This window comes from Myxocyprinus asiaticus, chromosome 10, assembly GCF_019703515.2.
Source record: "Myxocyprinus asiaticus isolate MX2 ecotype Aquarium Trade chromosome 10, UBuf_Myxa_2, whole genome shotgun sequence".
Classification (NCBI taxonomy): Eukaryota; Metazoa; Chordata; class Actinopteri; order Cypriniformes; family Catostomidae; genus Myxocyprinus; species Myxocyprinus asiaticus.
Window position 1 is genome coordinate 3341019 of NC_059353.1, and position 21612 is coordinate 3362630.

The 21612-nt window shown below is 38.7% G+C and overlaps 1 protein-coding gene across 2 annotated transcripts in view; it reads right to left on the reverse strand.

Moving 5' to 3' along the window:
- LOC127446818 (E3 ubiquitin-protein ligase ubr3-like) overlaps nucleotides 1-10365 on the reverse strand; it is a 168332-nt gene extending 157967 nt beyond the window's left edge. For both annotated transcript variants that reach the window (XM_051708064.1, XM_051708063.1), the window contains exon 1: nucleotides 5662-10365. In XM_051708064.1, coding sequence (XP_051564024.1) covers nucleotides 5662-6092 — 431 coding nt within the window. In that variant the 5' untranslated portion in view covers nucleotides 6093-10365. The remainder of the gene's footprint in view (nucleotides 1-5661) is intronic.
- Between the last annotated feature and the right edge of the window lie 11247 nt (nucleotides 10366-21612).

Below are 21612 nucleotides of genomic sequence, written 5' to 3' on the forward strand. Positions count from 1 at the left end.
GCCGCGTTTGGTCAGCGGTGAATGAAGCACACCTGATGGGGATAATGCTTCATCACCGCTGTCTTTAAAATGCAGTGCGCACCTCTTCTTGGGGAGCCGGCTTCAAATCTCCATGTGTGCACACACTGGCATCCTCGCACGCCCAGGACCAGAGCTGGGAGGGATCGAACGAGTCGGACCCATTCTTCGGACCCCCGGAGGTTGTAATGAGTTGCCAGGGGTGAACTGCTCACGTTGCCGCCGACGGGCTAGATGTCGGGCCGCCTTCCCCTCACGCTTGCCGTTGGCCTGGGAAGACAGGCCGCCAGTGATGCCGCCACCCCACGCACTGTGGACTTTGGAGGGGAGCGTGAGCAGCCGACTGTCCCAGCCCATGCCTGGGCTTTCCTATGAACACTACCCCGCCCCTTTCACGGAGCCCCGTTCACCGAGAGGATGCCAGATTCCCCCTTTATTATGAACACTATTCCCCCTTTGACACTTTTATTACCCCTTTTGGACATTTTTTAAGTTTATTATTGTTTCCAGTAAATGCCTCTCCGAGGCTTGATGCCACACCCACTGTATCTGTCTCTTGCTCACCCTGCCACACACCTCTAAGAACAAAAGCAAAAGCAGAGCTGATGACTTTTCACACCACGTCAACTAAGAATAAATCCGCCAATATCCTCATTCCCGCACAACATTTAATGTCAACTACAGCCTGAAGCTCCAGAAGTCATATCAAGCCCCATATCTGAACTTCTACTGTCTATGACACATTTATAACCAAGTTTTTGAGAAATGACAGCTGAGTACTGCAATCTATAATCATGCAGAACTTATTTCTGTGTATATTTAGTCCACATAATGCAATGTTTCTCACTCCATAGTCTGTATATTATGTATTGTCATCTAGGTTGTGTCAGGCTGATGTTGCTTTGCAAACAATCTCTCTCTGTCTGTCTGTCTGTCTGTCTGTCTGTCTATCTATCTATGGGGTGCATAGACTAGTCAAATGTAGCTAATGAGGTCGAAACTGTCAGCCTGAAATTGACTAGTTGCTTTCCACGTGATTTACACAACGCATCTGAAGGAAATACAGCAGGTGAAGGATTTCCAATACATAGGATGGCAAGGGAAGACTCATTCGTATTAATGAGGAAAGCTCTACATGATTTGTTAGGGTAAGGTTTAGGGGCTGTGTTATAGCATCTCTGGCCAATCTGGCCAATATATTTTGAATCATATTTATACTGCATTTACTTTTTCATTTTTTGTCTTTATCATATTATATGTGGTACGCTTTGTGTACTGTACAGTGCTGATTGGCTGGCTGCTAATGCACCCTAATTTCCCACACAGGATGAATGAAGCACTATTAAGATCTCATGCAAGTTACATTTAAACTCAAACATTGAAGTGAAGGTCCTGTTCAGTGTAGTGTCAAAAGGAAATAGGAAGGGTGGGAAGAGACCCGTCACTGAACCTATGGGTGGGATAAAAATAACCCAGACTGTGTCACTCTCAGTAAGGCAGTGATCAGGTGCCACAGCAACCACACTACTAACCACACCCCTCCGACAGCCGTCTGCCTGGCACACCAGCACACGTCATATAGCAGTGCACGTCTCTGTCACAAAATCTAGTTAGTTGTATACCTACACACATTCAAATTGAACATTCTAAGGTTTTTGGGGCGTTATAGGCATATTCTGAATGGTCAAAATTTAAAATTTTCTGATTTGGAATGTCTATTTTATGATGCCAAAAAATGCTGCCTATTCGGAATGTGTCTGTTATGATGCTGATAAATGTTGCTGATTTGGAATGTGTCTACAGTTGAAGTCAGAAGTTTACATACACCTTAGCCAAATACATTTTAACACAATTCCTGACCTTTAATTGTAGAAAACATTCCCTGTCTTAGGTCAGTTAGGATCACTACTTTATTTTAAGAATGTGAAATGTCAGGATAATAGTAGAGAGAACGATTTATTTCAGCTTTTATTTCTTTCATCACATTCCCAGTGGGTCAGAAGTTTACAAACACTTTGTTAGTATTTGGTAGCATTGCCTTTAAATTATTTAACTTGGGTCAACCGTTTTGGGTAGCCTTCCACAAGCTTCTCACAATAAGTTGCTGGAATTTTGGCCCATTCCTCCAGACAGAACTGGTGTAACTGAGTCAGGTTTGTAGGCCTCCCTGCTTGCACACACTTTTTCAGTTCTGCCCACAAATGTTTTATCAGATTGAGGTCAGGGCTTTGTGATGGCTACTCCAATACCTTGACTTTGTTGTCCTTAAGCCATTTTGCCACAACTTTGGAGGTATGCTTGGGGGTCATTGTCCATTTGGAAGACCCATTTGCGACTGAGCTTTAACTTCCTGGCTGATGTCTTGAGATGTTGCTTCAATATATCTACATAAATTTCCTTCCTCATAATGCCATCTATTTTGTGAAGTGCACCAGTCCCTCCTCCAGCAAAACACCCATACAACATGATCCTGCCACCCCCATGCTTGGTATTATGCAAGCCTCACCATATTTCCTCCAATCATAACTACGGTCATTACGGCCAAACAGTTCAATTTTTGTTTCATCAGACCAGAGGACATTTCTCCAAAAAGTAAGATCTTTGTCCCCATGTGCACTTGCAAACTGTAGTCTGGCTTTTTTATGGTGGTTTTGGAGCAGTGGCTTCTTATTTGCTAAGCAGCCTTTCAGGTTATGTCAATATAGGACTCATTTTACTGTTGATATACATACTTGTCTACCAACATCTTCACAAAATCCTTTGCTGCTGTTCTGGGATTGATTTGCACTTTTTGCACCAAACTACATCCATCTCTAGGAGACAGAATGTGTCTCCTCCCTGAGCAGTATGATGGCTGTGTGGTCCCATGGTGTTTATACTTGTGTACTATTGTTTGTACAGATGAACGTAGTACCTTCAGGCGTTTGGAAATTGCTCCCAAGGATGAACCAGACTTGTGGAGGTCCACAATTGTTTTTTCTGAGGTCTTGGCTGATTTCTTTTGATTTTCCCATGATGCCAAGCAAAGAGGCAATGAGTTTGAAGGTAGGCCTTAAAATACATCCACATGTACACCTCCAATTCAGTACACCTCCTATCACAAGCTAACTGGCTAATTGCCTAAAGGCACAGTTAACTTAGTGAATGTAAACTTCTGGCCCACTGGAATTGTGATATAGTCAATTAAAAGCGAAACAATCTGTCTGTAAACAATTGTTGGAAAAATTACTCATGTCATGCACAAAGTAGATGTCCTAAACGACTTCCCAAAACTATAGTTTGCAAATATGAAATCCATGGAGTGGTTAAAAAAATTAGTTTTAATGACTTCAGCCTAAGTGTATGTAATCTTCTGACTTCAACTGTATGTTATGATGCTGATAAATATTGTGATTCGGTCTATTTTATGATGCCCAAAAATGTTGCGGATTCAGAATGTGTCCATGTTATGATGCTGATAAATGCTGTTGATTCGGAATGAGTCTGTTATGATGCCCATAAATGTTGTTGATTCAGAATGTCTATTTTACGATGCCCAAACATGCTGCCTATTCAGAATGTGTCTGTTATGATGCCAATAAATGTTGTTGATTCGGACTGTGTCTATGTTATAATGCCCAAACATGTTGCTGATTCGGAATGCGACTATGTAATGACACCCAAAAATGCTGCCAATTCAAAATGTGCCTGTTATGATGGCCATAAATGTTGTTGATTCGGAATACGTATACGTTATGATGCCAATAAACATTGCTGATTCTAAATGTGTCTGTTATGATGCCGATAATTGTTGTTGATTCGGACTGTGTCTATGTTATTATGCCCAAAAATGTTGTCGATTCGGAATGCGGCTATGTAATGACACCAAAAAATGCTGCCTATTCGGAATGTGTCTGTTATGATGCCCATAAATGTTGCTGATTCGGAATGTGTCTATGTTATGATACTGATAAATGCTGTTGATTCAGAATGTGTCTGTTATGAGGTCCATTAATGTTGTTGATTCGTAATGTCTATTTTATGATGCCCAAAAATGCTGCCTATTCGGAATCTGTCTGTTATGATGCCCATAAATGTTGTTGATTCGGAATGTGTCTGTTTGATGCCGATAAATGTTGTTGAGTCAGACTGTGTCTATGTTATGATGCCCAAACATTTTGCTGATTCAGAATGTGTCAATAATTACAAAAGATGCACAAAAATATTGTTGATTTGGAATGTTCATGTTATGATGCCCAAAAAAGCTGCCGATTTGGAATGCAGCTATGTAATGACGCCCAAAAATGCTGCCTATTCAGAATGTGTCTGTTATGATGCCCATAAATGTTGCTGATTCGGAATGTGTCTGTTATGATGCTCATAAATGTTGCCGATTCGGAATGTGTCTGTTATGATGCCCATAAATGTTGCCGATTCGGAATGTGTCTGTTATGATGCTGATAAATGCTGTTGATTCGGAATATGTCTGTTATTATACCCATAAATGTTGCTGATTTGGAATGTGTCTATGTTATGATGCCCTTAAATGTTGCCGATACGGAATGCGACTATGTAATGACACCCAAAAACGCTGCCGATTAGGAATGTGTCTGTTATGATGCCAATAAATGTTGATTCAGAGTATGTCTATGTTGTGATGTCAAAAATGTTGCTGATTCAGAATGCGTCTATGTTATGACACCCAAAAATGCTGCAAATTAGGAATTTGTCTATGATATGATGCCGATAAATATTGCTGATTTGGAATGTGCATGTTATGATGCCCAAAAAAGCTGCCAATTTGGAAAGTGTCTACAATAATGAATGAAGCCCAAAAATGTTGCTGATTCGTAATGTGCCTTTATTTTGATGCCAAAAAATGTTGTTGATTCAGAATGTGCTTATACTATGATGCCCAAAAATGCAGCCAATTCTCAGCGTGTCTATAGTAATGAATGAAGCCCAAAAATGTTGATGATTCAAAATGTGACTATAATAAAGAAGATGAAAAATGCAGCTGATTCCTAAAGTGTCTATATTATGATGCCCAAAAATTTTGCAGATTCAGAATGTGCCTATAATTAAGAATGATGCCCAAAAATAATGTCTAGCTAGTTGGCTCACTAGATTTGAGACTAAAATACCTCAAACTGCAGCTGATTCAGAACCCACCAATGATGTGATGCCCAACAATTGACTTGCTAGTCTGCTCATTATTTTTGAGAATATAAAGGCCCAACAATGCAGCTGACTCGCAATGCGCCTATGATGCCAAAAACTGCTACTGATTCTGAAAACACATATGACATGATGCAGGAAACGATGTATATGTAGTCAGCTCAATAGGTTGGACATTAAATGCTACTGATTCGAAAGACAGCTATGATGTGATGCACAAAAACTATGTCTAGATAGTGGCAATAATATGTCTAAGCTTTGGCAATATTTAATGTACTACAGTCATTCCAATAAAGCTCACTGAATTGAATTGAATAGTGAGCTCGCTCGATTTGTGATTATGCTGCCCCAAAACACAGCCGATTCGGAACGTGCCTATGAAATGATATAATGCCCCAAAAGGCCGACTAGGCAGTGAGCTATTAAGGTGTTTGAGACACAGCCCCTGGCAATCAGCCTGTCAGAGCTCCGAGCCTTGATACTGACCCGCTCTCTCTCATGACATTCCCGTCCCCGCAGTCGCAGGCCCCACCGGCCTGACTCCGGAACATGTTGAAATCGTGGCCCGTGTGATCACCGTTATTGAAGCACTCGGCGCACAGCGACATGCACGGCGAGATGCCGCACGTCCGGCAGCGGTACGCCACAAAGTTGGCCGTCCATACCAGCCCGCAGAGGGTGGCATTGTCGTAGGATCGGACGGTCCGGCAGAAGTCGTCGAAGCCGTCCCCTCCGGCCAGCAGCCATTTACACCACTCCAGCGCCTCCGGGTCCGAGCCGCGCTCCGGGTTCAGCACGCTATCCAGCAGATCCTGCAGCTGCCGCAGCGCCGAGCTGTTGTCAGTCCGCTTGAGGTCTGCCTTCAGATGGGCGGCGGTGGATTTCTTGTCCCGGCGCAGCTGCGACGCCGCCATCATACACTCCGGGTTTGTTGTGCTCACTTTATTTTGGTTGTCTTGTTGCTGCGTTCACGGCTCTTCTCGCGAGCTCTTGTTGCTACTGCTAGCCCTGCGTTGCTCGCGCGAGCTCCATTGAAAGAAGCGCTTATAATGGAAACAAAAGTGCATAAGTTACATTTACATTCATTCACATTCACTTGTTTTTTGATTGATATGGAAAACGTCATAAAGATATAACAAAATAATGTTTTACAACGGTGGGGAAATTATATAATGGTGTATTACAATGGCCATACAATTATTAATGTTAATGGGGATGATCCATATGAATGCCATTTTTATTTCACTTTTTAACAATACTGTAGTGTTTTGTATAACTGTACAAGCAAGAAGGCATGTAATTGTATTATTTAGTATGATATTGATAGATAAGTGAAGTTTCAGCGTTTTGATTTTGTTTTTATTATACTCTGGCACACACTTATTTTATTCTTTGCATAATTTCTGTCTCAGAAAAATCCAAAGAAATTTCACAATTTTGTCATAACCTTTATTCGAATTTGTATAAATCTAATTTTAATGTAGCTGATTTAGATACTTTCTGTAAGCACCTTGGTACTGTTAACTCTATTAATCACGATGGAAAAAAACATGTGTGACTCCTAATTCTGTTGATGAAGTTAAGGAAGCAATTTCTTTCTTAAAAAATGATAAGTCACCTGGTAATGACGGGATAACAGCTGAATTTTATAAGCTTTTTTTCTGAACTCCTTTCCCCTTTCCTTTTAAAAGTGTATTCAGAGAGCCTAAATTGTTCTGAGCTCACTGCTAGTATGAAGCAAGGTGTCATTTGTTTAAAACCTAAACCTAAAAAGGATACTCTTTTCCTAGACAATTAGAGACCTATCAGCCTTCTTAATAATGACTATAAATTGTTCGCCCTTATTTTCTCAAGGCGATTTAAGTTGGTTTTGAACTCCATTATTGATGAGAATCAGTCAGGCTTTATGAAAATCCGTCATATTTTTAATAATATTAGACTTGTCTTCGACATTATTGATTACTCAGATCTTATTGTGGATGATGGTTTAATTCTTTTTTTTTTTTTTTTTTTTTTTTTAAGAGCGTTTTGTTTTTGGGCCCTACTTTTGAAAACTCTGTATGCTGGAGGAAATAGTTCAGTGAAATTAGGACATGGTGCAACACAGAGATTTGTTTTAGAAAGAGGAATTCAGCAAGGCTGCCCAGTCTCTGTATATCTCTTTCTTATTGTAGCTCAGGCCTTTTGTCATGTTATTACGGATAGGAAGTTAGAAGGAATTCATATTGCTGGTAGAAGTATTCTGATTAGTCAACTAGCAGATGACACAGCCTTGTTATTAAAAAAAAAAAAAAAAACTCTAGTCAGATTCATCAGGCAATAAAAAATATTCAGATATTTTCAAATGCTTCAGGTTTGTACCTTCATTTAAAAAAAAAGTGAAATATTAGCCTTGAACAGCTCCTTCCTTTTATCTGTGGATGGTATTCCTGTTAAAGAAGCTGTTAATTATTTAGGCATTGTTGTCTCGAAAAGGGAACAAGATGGAGTTTCTTTGAATTTTAATCTTGCCATTGAAAAGAAATTTAATCTTTGGTTATGAAGGGACCTGTCCCTTAGAGTTCTTCTGTCAAAAGCAGGAGTTTCTAGATTCACCTATGTTGCTTCATTTATACACCTACACAATAAAATTGTTAAAGTTATTGATCAGATTTGAAAACTGTGTGCACTGTATTTGTAAATCTGTTGTTTTAAATTCACTTAAAAAGGCGGCCTTGATTTTCTAGATTTTTCTACTTTAAATAATACCTTTAAAATTAATTGGCTAAAATTCTGTTTGAATAAACCTTCTTTGTGGATTTTTATTTCAAATTTTATTTTGGACCAACTTGGGGGCCTTTCTATTTTATTAATGTGTGATTATAAGAAATGATCTGCCTTTCATGCACAACTTTATTGGCTTGGAAGCTGATTTACAAGCACAATTTTTACTGCAACGTTATTTTATTTGGAATAACCGCTGTATTTTGTAAAAGCACAAAAGTATTTTTTTAAAGCTGGTTTGATAGAAGTATAGTTTTAGTCCATCAGTTATTTAACTCTCAGGGAAACCTTATGACCTATGACGAATTTCTTTTGCAATTTAATCTTCCTGTGATTCCCATGGAATTCTCTCTTGTATTTTCTGCCATTAATTCTGGGGTAATTTCTTTATGTAGAGAAGTAATGAAGCCAACTGATATGCCCATAATTAACCCAACTGATACAGTATGTGGTAAAATTTGTTTTTTACAATCCAAAAACAACAATAAATCTATTCATTCTTTGTTTTTAAAGGAGGTTGCCACCAAGTCTTACACTACTGCTTATTGGGCCAAATTTGTTAATGACCTTCATTGGGAAAGTGTTTGGTTATTGCCTCATAAGTTTTTTGTTACAAATAAGGTAAAATCAATTTATGTTAACTGCTCTTTTTGCTCTTTGCACTTTGAAACAGTGCCCCACATTTTTTGGCATTGTAGTTATGTGAAAAAGTTATGGAAAGATGTGTCTACGTTTATTAATGAAAAGAAACTCGATTTGATTTGCATTTTGAAAATGTCATTTTTGTTTTTTTAAAGTATGACAACAGTGTCAATAGTGAAGCTTACTTAATCTGTTTATTTTATTAGTCAAATTTCACATTCATAAATGTAAGTTTTCTAACAAAAAGCCCCTTTTTTCAGTAGTATTCAAAGAAATTGAGAATTATATTTCTACTATTCAAAACAGTACTAATAGAAAAGCTTTAAAAACTGTTCAGCTGTGCTCTGTCTTCAAAATCTTTGTATAAATCAAAGGTCAAGTGTCTTCGTGAATGTATGTATGTTTTTTTATTTTTATTTTTTTATAATTTTTTTTTTTCTTGCTCCCCTGGTACAAAAATGTATGTTGTATTGTAGCCGTGTTTTGTTGTTCAAAGCATAATAATAATTATTTTTATTTTTTTTAATAAAAAAAAAGATATATTGAGATTACTGGATCGGATGTCCACTTGTAGGAGAATTATTATTTCTTTAAAATGGATGTATTTAAAATATTTTATTTCTCAAAAAATGGGTGTGCAAATGGGTCCAAAAAGACTAAAAACATCCAGAGATTAAAGAGCAGGTCAATGAAGGGTTCTATTTTCAGAGCCGCCAAGTACCCCCTGGAGGAAGAGGACACCTTTAAGTCTGATAGAAAACAGTTAATGGTGTAAACGGCATATGTGTGTGTGTGTATATATATATATATACACACTACCGGTCAAAAGTTTTGAAACACTTGACTGAAATGTTTCTCATGATCTTAAAAATCTTTTGATCTTAAATGTTTGAAATTAGTTTTGTAGACAAAAATATAATTGTGCCAACATATTAATTTATTTCATTATAAAACTAAAATTTAATTAAAAAAAAAATGTTTTTTGAAATTGATGAATTGGACCAAATAATAAAGAAAAGCAGCCAATAAGTGCCCAACATAGATGGGAACTCCTTCAATACTGTTTAAAAATCATCCCAGGGTGATACCTCAAGAAGTTGGTTGAGAAAATGTCAAGAGTTCATGTCTGCAAATTCTAGACAAAGGGTGACTACTTTGAAGATGCTTAAATATAACACGGTTTTGATTTATTTTGGATTTTATTTAGTCACAGCATAATTCCCATAGTTCCATTTCTGTTATTCCATAGTTTTGATGTATATGTTACAAATGCTTTGGCTTTTTACCATGCCAATAAAGCAACTTGAATCGAAATCTATTAGCTTGCAAAATCTTCCACCCGTTCAATGTTCTTGTTTGAAAGAGCCTGAAATGATTGAGCACTTATTTTTTTTTCTTGCTTGAACATTTTGCAGTTTTGGAAGGATCTCTTCAGCTGGCTAAAAATCAGGACAGGTATTATTTCATTTGATTCATTCCAGGTTTTGATTTATATGGATGGTCTCTCAAGAGAGACAACGAAGATGGTTAACATAATCATTATTATGGGTAAATATCACATACATAAAATTTAAATGGAAAAAGAGTAAACCCTTAATTTGTTTTAAAAATGAATGTAAGAATTATTTATTATCCATAAAAACTTTATCTGAAAATAAGCAGTCTCTTAAATTATATAATATGATGTCTAAGTCTCTTTCCTTTTAAGTTATTGTCTATTCAACTCTTAAGCTTGCTTTGTATTAATTCAACCCCCCTTGAATTTTGAAGAACTAAAATGTTTATACACACACACACACACACACACACACACATACACACACATATATATATATATATATATATATATATATATATATATATATATATATATATCTTGTTTTGTTTAGTTGCTTTTGATTTGTTATTTAAACATTTTGAGTATGTGTACAATAACTATTGTGATATGAATGGAGATGTATTTGTGTTAAATTACAAAAGTAGGATTTGATATGCAAATTCTTGTTCCCTACTTGAGTTTGTAAATTGTAATTGTTTATAAAAAAATAAATAAATAAATAAATAAACGTAAAAAAAAAAAAAAAAAAATGTTGTTCTTCTCGCAAAGTTTTGTTTGTATATGAGGTGTATTAACGCTTGTTCTCGCGATGTTTTGTGAGTATATGAGGTGCGTTAAGTCTTGATCTTGTGATGTTTTGTTAGTATATGAGGTGCGTTAACCACTTTGTGCTTGTCAATTGGGCAGCTGTGTGTTGTTTTTGGTGTAGTTACTGTAGAATGATTATCTATCTAGTGACTGTGACCTTCCAAGCCAATGTGACAGACGAAATATCACTCATTCATGTTTTATGATGTTTCTCCTTGTTTTATCCATTCTGCACCATAATATCTGTGTGAATCTCAATGTAAAGCCTGTTAAAATGTCCAGGTCATATTTCATCCCACAATAAGAAGAAAATAATTATACAAAATAAATATATACACACATACACACACACACACACACTGGTGTCTAAAAGTTTGGATTAATGTTCAGATTTCGCTGTTTCGGAAGGAAATTGGTAATTTAATTCACCAAAGTGGCATTCAACTGATTACAAAGTATAGTCAGGACATTACTGATGTAAAAACAGCACCATCACTATTTGAAAAAAGTCATTTTTGATCAAATCTAGACAGGCCCCATTTCCAGCAGCCATAACTCCAACATCTTATCCTTGAGTAATCATGCTAAATTGATCATTTGATACTAGAAAATCACTTGCCATTATATCAAACACAGCTGAAAGATATTTGGTTCATTAAATGAAGCTTAACATTGTCTTTGTGTTTGTTTTTGAGTTGCCACAGTATGCAATAGACTGGCATGTCTTAAGGTCAATATTAGGTCAAAAATGGCAAAAAAGAAACAGCTTTCTCTAGAAACTCGTCAGTCAATCATTGTTTTGAGGAGTGAAGGCTATACAATGCTTGAAACTGCCAAAAAACTGAAGATTTCATACAAAGGTGTACAGTCTTCAAAGACAAAGGACAACTGGCTCTAACAAGGACAGAAAGAGATGTGGAAGGCCAGATGTACAACTAAACAAGAGGATAAGTACATCAGAGTCTCTAGTTTGAGAAATAGACACCTCACATGTCCTCAGCTGACAGCTTCATTGAATTCTACCCGCTCAACACCAGTTTCATGTACAACAGTAAACAGCAGACTCAGGAGTTCAGGCCTTATGGGAAGAATTGCAAAGAAAAAGCCACTTTTGAAACAGAAAAGCAAAAAGAAAAGGTTAGAGTGGACAAAGAAACACAGACATTGGACAACAGATAATTGGAAAAGAGTGTTATGGATTTTAACCCCATTGAGCTTTTGTGGGATCAGCTAGACTGTAAGGTGTGTGAGAAGTGCCCGACAAGACAGCCACATCTATGGCAAGAGCTACAGGAAGTGTGGGGTGAAATGTCACCAGAGTATCTGGACAAACTGAATGCCAAGGGTCTGCAAAAGCTGTCATTGCTGCACGTGGAGGATTTTTTGATGAGAACTCTTTGAAATAATTTAAGAAGTTCTGAACATTTTTTTTTTTTTTTTTTTTTCAAATTGTAATAGTAATTTTTCACATTATTAATGTCCTGACTATACATTGTGATCAGCTGAATGCCACTTTGGTGAATGAAAGTACCAATTTCTTTCCATAAGAGCAAAATATGTACATTATTCCAAACTTGTGAATGTATATATGCAAAAGTTTGGGCACCCCTGATCAAAATTTCTGTTGCTGTGAATAGCTAAGCGAGCAAAAGATGGCCTGATTTCCAAAAGGCTTAAAGATGACACATTTCTTTAATATTTTAAGCAATTTTACTTTTTTATATTCATCTTTTACAGTTTCAAAATAACACAAAAGGAAAAGGGCCTGAAGCAAAAGTTTGGGCACCCTGCATGATCAGTACTTAGTAATACCCCCTGGCAAGTATCACAGCTTGTAAAAGATTTTTGTAGCCAGCTAAGTGTCTTTCAATTCTTGTTTGGGGGATTTTCACCCATTCTTCCATGCAAAAGGCTTCACTGCTCTTTTGAGGTCAATCCACAGATTTTTTGATGATGTTTAGGTCAGGGGACTGTGAGGGCCATGGCAAAATCTTCAACTTGCGCCTCTTGAGGTAGTCCATTATGGATTTTGAGGTGTGTTTAGGATCGTTATACTGTTGTGAAGCAATCCTCTTTTCATCTTCAGCTTTTTTACAGATGGTGTGATGTTTGCTTCCAGAATTTGCTGGTATTTAATTTAATCCATTCTTTCCTCTACCAGTGAAATGTTCCCCTGTGCCACTGGCATCAACACAAGCCCAAAGCATGAGCGAGCCACGTCCGTGCTTAACAGGTGTTCTCTTCATGAAATTCTGCACCCTTTTTTCTCCAAACATACCTTTGCTCATTGTGGCCAAAAAGGTACAGTGGTGTGAAAAAATGTTTGCCCCTTCCTGATTTCTTATTTGTTTTGCATGTTTGTCACACTTAAATGTTTCAGATCATCAAACAAGTTTAAATATTAGTCAAAGATAACACAAGTAAACACAAAATGCAGTTTTTAAATGAAGGTTGTTGTTATTATTAAGGGAAAACAAAATCCAAACCTACATGGCCCTGTGTGAAAAAGTGTTTGCCCCACCTGTTAAAACATAACTTAACTGTGGTTTATCACACCTGAGTTCAATTTCTCTAGCCACACCCAGGCCTGCTTACTGCCACACCTGTTCTCAATCAAGAAATCACTTAAATAGGATCTGCCTGACAAAGTGAAGTAGACCAAAAGATCTTCAAAAGCTAGACATCATGCTGAGATCCAAAGAAATTCAGGAACAAATGAGAAAGAAAGTAATTGAGATCTATCAGTCTGGAAAAGGTTATAAAGCCATTTCTAAAGCTTTGGGACTCCAGAGAACCACAGTGAGAGCCATTATCCACAAATGGCGAAAACATGGAACAGTGGTGAACCTTCCCAGGAGTGGCTGGCCAACCAAAATTACCCCAAGAGTGCAGCGACGACTCATCCAAGAGGTCACAAAAGACCCCACAACAACATCCAAAGAACTGCAGGCCTCACTTGCCTCATTTAAGGTCAGTGTTCATGACTCCACCATAAGAAAGAGACTGGGCAAAAATGGCCTGCATGGCAGAGTTCCAAGACGAAAACCACTGCTGAGCAAACAGAACATTAAGGCTCGTCTCATTTTTTTGCCAGAAAACATCTTGATGATCCCCAAGACTTTTGGGAAAATACTCTGTGGACTGACGAGACAAAAGTTGAACTTTTTGGAAGGTGTGTGTCCCATTACATCTGGTGTAAATGTAACACCGCATTTCAGAAAAAGAACATCATACCAACAGTAAAATATGGTGGTGGTAGTGTGATGGTCTGGGGCTGTTTTGCTGCTTCAGGACCTGGAAGACTTGCTGTGATAATTGGAACCATGAATTCTGCTGTCTACCAAAAAATCCTGAAGAAGAATGTCCGGCCATCTGTTCGTGACCTCAAGCTGAAGCGAACTTGGGTTCTGCAGCAGGACAATGATCCAAAACACACCAGCAAGTCCACCTCTGAATGGCTGAAGAAAAACAAAATGAAGACTTTGGAGTGGCCTAGTCAAAGTCCTGACCTGAATCCTATTGAGATGCTGTGGCATGACCTTAAAAAGGCAGTTCATGCTCGAAAACCCTCCAATGTGGCTGAATTACAACAATTCTGCAAAGATGAGTGGGCCAAAATTCCTCCACAGCGCTGTAAAAGACTCATTGCAAGTTATCGCAAACGCTTGATTGCAGTTGTTGCTGCTAAGGGTGGCCCAACCAGTTATTAGGTTTAGGGGGCAATCACTTTTTCACACAGGGCCATGTAGGTTTGGATTTTGTTTTCCCTTAATAATAACAACCTTCATTTAAAAACTGCATTTTGTGTTTACTTGTGTTATCTTTGACTAATATTTAAACTTGTTTGATCTGAAACATTTAAGTGTGACAAACATGCAAAAAAATAAGAAATCAGGAAGGGGGCAAACACTTTTTCACACCACTGTATATTTTAACTTCATCAGTCCACAGGACTTGTTTCCAAAATGCATCAGGCTTGTTTAGATGTTTATTTTCAAACTTCTGACACTGCATTTTGTGGCGAGGACGCAGGAAAGGTTTTCTTCTCATGACTCTTCCTTGAAGGTCATATTTGTGCAGGTGTCGCTGCACAGTAGAACAGTGCACCAATACTAAATTTTCCTTAAGGTCTTTTGCAGTCAAACAGGGGTTTTGATTTGCCTCTCTAGCAATCCTACGAGGAGTTCTCTCTGAAAGTTTTCTTGGTCTTCCAGACTTGAACTCAACTTGAACTCCACCATTCCTGTTAACTGCCATTTCTTAATTACATGAACTGAGGAAACGGCTACCTGAAAACACTTGGCTATCTTCTAATAGCCTTCTCCTGCTTTGTGGGCATCAGTTATTTTAATTTTCAGAGTGCTAGGCAGCTGCTTAGAGGAGCCCATGGCTGCTGATTGTTGGGACAAGATCTGAGGAGTCAGAGTATGCATAAAGCTTTGAAATTTGCATCACCTGGCCTTTCCAAATGATGATTGTGAACAAGCCATAGCCCTAACAAGCTAATTAAGGTCTGAGACCTTGGTAAAAGTTATCAGAGAGCTAAAATCTCTTGGGGTGCCCAAACTTTTGCATGGTGCTCCTTTCCCTTTTTTCACTCTAAAATTGTACAAAATAAATAATACACTAATAGTGCTTAAAATGTTGAAAAGAATGGTTCGTCTTTAACTTTATGCCTTTTGGAGATCAGTTCATCTTCAACTCACTTAACTATTCACAGCAACAGAAATTTTGACCAGGGATGGCCAAACTTTTGCATGCCACTGTGTGTGTGTGTGTATATATATATATATACACACACACACAATTTCTTTTGTGTAATAATTTTCTGCTTTTGACAGAGCATATAACAAATCAGACATAAATGTAATACAATGCTTGTAGAAGGCTTATTTCCATAGGCATTTTAGAGGCATACATGCAATCCAGTAATTGATCCTAATTATATCTGAAATAAAAATTCTAACCAAACAAAAAAAAAATTGATATTTCGTTCATTAATGTACACTGATTACAACAAAACTCATGTGTATCATTAACTACACATTGTCAAATTAACAGTCAGTAAACGGATAGTTCACCCAAAAATGAAAATTATCTCCTCATTTACTCACCTGCATGCTATCCCAGATGTGAATGATGTTCTTTCTTCTGCTGAACACAAATGAAGATTTTGTAAATAATATTTTAGCTCTGCAGGTCCATACAATGCAAGTGAATGGGTACCAAAATTTTGAAGCTCCAAAATGCACATAAACGCAGCATAAAAATAATCCTTAAAGACTCCAGTGGTTAAATCTATATCTTCAGAACTGATATGATAGGTGTGGGTTTTGGAAAGAGGGGGCGTGGAAAATTCAATGGCTTTAGTTTGTGGAAATTCCAGAATGGCTAAAATCGCTTACAGCACCTTTAAGTACAACATTATATAACACAATAACAGATATTTTTTCATTATGAGTTGGACATGAAAGTCATTTCAGGCACGCTCCAACTAATGTTTATGATTCACTAAAAAGAACCAGCTCATAAAAGTCATTTGTTCGGGAATCGGGCGACACTGGTCACACTGTATGTTTTTGATTCACTAAAAAGATCCAGCTCATCAGAATCATTTGTTCGGGAATCAGACTACACTGGTCACACTGTATGTTTTTGATTCACTAAAAAGATCCAGCTCATCTGAGTCATTTGTTCGAGAATCGGACTTCACTGGTCACACTGTATGTTTTTAATTCACTAAAAAGATCCATCTCATCTGAGTCATTTGTTCGGGAATCGGACTACACTGGTCACACTGTATGTTTCTGATTCACTAAAAAGAACCAGCTTATAAGAGTCATTCATTCGGCAGTCGGACTACACTGGTTACACTGTACAGTATGTTTCTGATTCACTAAAAAGAACTGGCTCATAAGTGTCATTTGTTCGGGAATCGAACTACACTGGTCATGTCACATTGTATGTTTCTGATTCACTTAAAAGATCCAGCTCATAAGAGTCATTTGTTTGGGAATCGGACTACACTAGTCACACTGTTTATTATTGATTCACTAAAAAGATCCAGCTCATAAGAGTCATTTGTTCGGGAATCGGTCTCATGAGAGCAGCATGCGATGGTGTGTTTATTTGGAATCCCACAAAAACACTATACCTACCCCTACACCTAAATCTAACCCTAAACTTAACCTTACGGTACAACTAAATCTAACCTAACCATAGTAACAACAAATGAGACTCTCACGAGACTTTGACTGCCGGGGTGTTACCTTCTAGACACAGCCCTGGCAAACACAGTTACGCTGCGATGATGTAACCAGACTGGACCATATTTATCACAGTGACATTCCAAATTACATCGCGTCAACGTTACTTTGTGAGTAAAGATGCACCGATATGACAATTTTTGGCCGATACTGAAACAGATTTTAACCAAAAAACAAAACAAAAAAACTATAGTTTTTAATATTTTGCCACTTTGCCACAGTTTCAGCAGCAAGACTCTCCGAATGAAGCCTTTGAATGCATGTTACAATATAGTTGAGCCAACAGATGGCATCTTAAACTATTGGTTAGGGGGAGCAGCACAGCTAGGAAGCATTGTGGGAGAAACAGTGTTACATGAGAAAACGTACTTCTGCTGACACGGAATAAAGTTTGTTCAGTGCAACTCAAGCTGGCTTCCTTGTATTCAGAACAGAAAACAAGTGCAACCTTTTTTTCACAGGAATTTGGAGGATGCTTCTTTGGCACTCACAACCAACAATTCTTTACGTGAACAGAAATGTACATAATTGAAAAAACATGAAAATATGATGTTCAAATGTCATTTATTCCCAGGTTGAAGTACCTTAGTAGGCGGGTGTAAAATATATACAGTAATATGTAAAATTATAATATATACCGATGAAATGGACAGGACTAAAGACCTGAGTGACTTTGACAAGGGCCAAATTGATATGACCAGACAATTAATCATCTCCCAAGAGCTAGGGAGGGGAACAAGGGGAGGGGAAAAAAAAACAGAGGAGAGGGAAAGGGCGAGGCAGAGCGACAGTGAGAGAGAGAGAGGAAAGAGAGAAAAAATTGCTCGCCGGTTCCCAGACACGCCATCGCCTGGTCCTCGACCACTCCTCCACCCTCTGGCTGACGACAGCCACTCCTCCCCGGGCGGACAGCAGTGAGTCATCTGACCCCTGGCGGATGGAATGCCCCTCCGCGTTCTGCCGGCCAGTAGCGAGCCCCTCTGCCCCTGGCAGCGACTCCTCTGTCCCCCGGCAGACGGCTGCAGCTGCTCCTTTGGGCGGACGGCAGTGGCGAGGACTCCAAGACAGCGCATCCCTCTTCCTTCCCGGGTTTCGGAACCAATGTAACAGGTATAGTTCGGGCAAGGAGGCGGGAACCGGACAAAGCATAAAAGTAATATTTTAATGAAAACTTAAACAAAAAGCTGCATGCGGCAGCTGCGTGTGGCTCTCTCTCTCCTGAACTGCCATATCCGGCTGCATTTATCCCTCTCTTCAGCTGATTAGCCCAATTGGGGGCTGGCCGTGTGTAGTCACGGCTCGGCCCCACCCTCCTCCTTGTCACACAGGGGTGTCAAACTCAATTTCAGCCTGGGCCATATCAGGGTTTTTTTGTGCCCTCAAAGGGCCCTTTGAAAATGTGGCACCAGCACCTGCTTTGGTAGCACCAATGCAATTACAAATAGGATTACATGTTATGTGCATTGAAATACACATTTGACAGTACTGCATTGATTTTGAGGTTGGGATGCAGATTATGATATTAACAACAGTTACATCTTTGGAAAAAATTAACACCTCATTTTTATATGGCTAAATTTAAATATTCTGTCAGTGTGAATAAGTTGGATTTCTTTACAGATTCCTTTCATTGGGCTCCTACTGATTAAATTACAGTCATATCTTGGAATTTTTGAAGGCAAACAAAACAACTGAAGTTTTCCTGCAATCAGAGAGCATTCCAAGTGTACAGATTTTACACAGATGGAAAACTGATAGCTGGGTCTAGAATTATAAAAATGTACCATAGTCCTTCCATAGTATCCATAGTTTTAACAATGATATTTGTAATAGTTCATTTCTGTAATGAAAAAACAGCAGTCTAAATACATTTAGAAAGTTTTTCTGCCACAACTAACACAGGTAATACAGTACAGTTAGTGTTACTGCAGTAAATCCATGGTAAAGTTTGTAAGCATTGTAATTTGACAATTGAAAAGCCTTCTAATTTATGTTTTCTCCTGTTTTCTTTGTCAGTGCCATTTAGAATGTGGGGGCTGTTTGTTTTAAATTAGTTTCATCACCGAGACATAAGAGTTTTACAACAGACAATTCTGTACCACATTCAAATGGGTTTCGCAATCCCCGCCGCACATCTCACTGGTTCACAAGAACATTTAAAATAGTCTGTTGTTCGGTTGAGACCAGTCCACGAATTACCGCACCTGCTCTGCCCTCGTGCTGCTATGATTAAGCCGTGTTGATAACTGACCCGTGTAGCGCTACTTCATTCCACTTTTGAAGCGAGCAAAATGCGCTCCAAATCATACAGATGACGGGGAAGGCTCATTAATTTTCATGAGGAAAATGCTGATTGACTGATTGATCGGTGAAACGTTGCGATCCCCTGCCATCTTACGTTTGAGAAATGAGCTTGCAGGCCACTTGAAATGAAGCGAGTTTGACACGTGTTGTTATGCGGTGATGTCCCTGTGAGTAAGTAAGTGCATGTGTGTGGTGGGGTCTCTTTCGCAGTGTACAAAACACACAGCTGACTGTGGCTGGCAAATGTTATGTTGCTTCAAGAATATTAAATTAACCATGTGAAATCTCAACAGTGGCGCTCATAATTCATCAGTGGCGCAGCGCCGTTGCAAAATGCATATATGGGAAATTCTGCCTGTCCACCATCGAAATGGACACGCAAGCATCAGAACTGGACCTTGGAGCTGTGGAACAAGGTCTCCTGGTCCAGTGAGTCCCATTTTCTTATACATCATGTGGACGGCCGTGTATGCATGCGCCGTTTACTTACAGGGAAGTGATGGCACCAGGATACACTGTGGGAAGATGACAAGCCGGTGGAGGGACTGTGATGCTCTGGGCAATGTTCTGCTGGGAAACCCTGGGTCCGGCCATTCATGTGGACATCAGTCTGACACGTGCCACCTACCTAAACATCATTGCAGACCAGGCACACCCCTTCATGGCAATGTCATTCCTTGATGGCAGTGGTCTTTTCAGCAGGATTATGCGTCCTGCCACACTGCACACATAGTTCAGAAATGGTTTGAGGTACATAATGAAGAGAACAAAGTCCCTTTAGAAGGGAATGTATGAGTACTTTTAGTCTAATACTTTATTTTAATTATATATTAATATAATTATACATATTATATACTTTGCACCCATCTACTGAGGTACTTCAACTTGGGAATTCAAATTCCTTGCGTTTGAACATCATATTTATGAGCAAATTGGCGTTATTTTTTTTTTAGACATTTCCGTTGAAGCAAAGTATTGTGGGTTATGAGTGCCCACAAAGGATACACCTCACGCATCCTCCGAATTCCCGTGAAAGAAGGCTGCATTCGAAGTGTCCCACTCGCTTTTCTGAAACTACACAGCCTTGATGACGTATACGGCCGAGAAATACGACTTCCGGAGGATGCATCCTTCCAAACGAGACACAGCCGAGACTTGTTTAAAGGAGGACACTCGGTATACTGCAGCCTTCAAAGGACGCGTCCTACCCAGCATGCAGCCTTCCAAACGAGACACAGCCAGAGAATTGATCCATCCTTCAAGATGGCGACTTTGATCGGTTTCCGGTTCACAGGTTTAGGACTGAGGAGTGAGGAAACGAGGATGCACAATTTAGGAAATCAGAAGCGTTCATAGTCTCTGGTTCTATTTCTGTTCGTCCTATGAAAGCCATCTCGTTGAAACAAAGCTCATTTGAAGTTGAGGACGCTAGGCATACTGCTGCCAGGGTTCGTATGCAGTCTTGAAAGTTTGGAAAATGCTTGAATTTTGATTATGTTCCTTGAAAATTTTTGATTTTTCCTAAGGTTGTTGAACGTTATAAAAGATGTAAAATTATTTTGAATTTGAAATAGATATTATACAGTTATGTTTGCGGTGTCTCGTGAGCATGGGAGCACACGTGCGGTGCTCCACATCTTGCTTTAATGTTGCCCGCACACGGAAGTACCGCATGTCTCCATTGTGGTAGATTGGCACCAAAGAAATTATACCTGCATCTCCTGCTTCCATCCACATGCCGGAGTGCCATTTCAATGACAGTTGGCTGGAAGAGGAGACATAAAATATCACTTATCAGCCATTCTGAAGCCATAAGCTGAGACAAAGATTTCAGTAAATCTTGAATTTACTTTGGAATAATTTCCAGTCAACATGTAGTATCGCATGAATACATAAAAGTAGGGCAGAAAGTCAACGTATGTGATAAATTTAATATGTAAAATGTAGAGCTGAGAATATAAATAATTCAAAATAAAATCGAAATCGTGATATGGCCTAGTGCGATTTATTAAACCCCTCAAAAAGCTGCAATTTCATTAAATAAATAAACTTATTTTTTGGATTAACATGATCCAAGCATGGCCACTGTGTTTTCAACTGTCTCAATGGCTCGCAAACAGTGAACAGCCCACACAAACTCCATCTAATGGGAGTGTTCCGAGTTTGGTTCGCTATTAGTCCGTGGTGTGTTTTTCTTATAACGTGCACTGAGAACACAAAGTGCTACGAAATCACTTTATTTCCATGTAACTAAAAACATTCTCATAATAACGTGACACTGGCGCACAGAAGAGGAGGAGGTGGCATTTCACCACA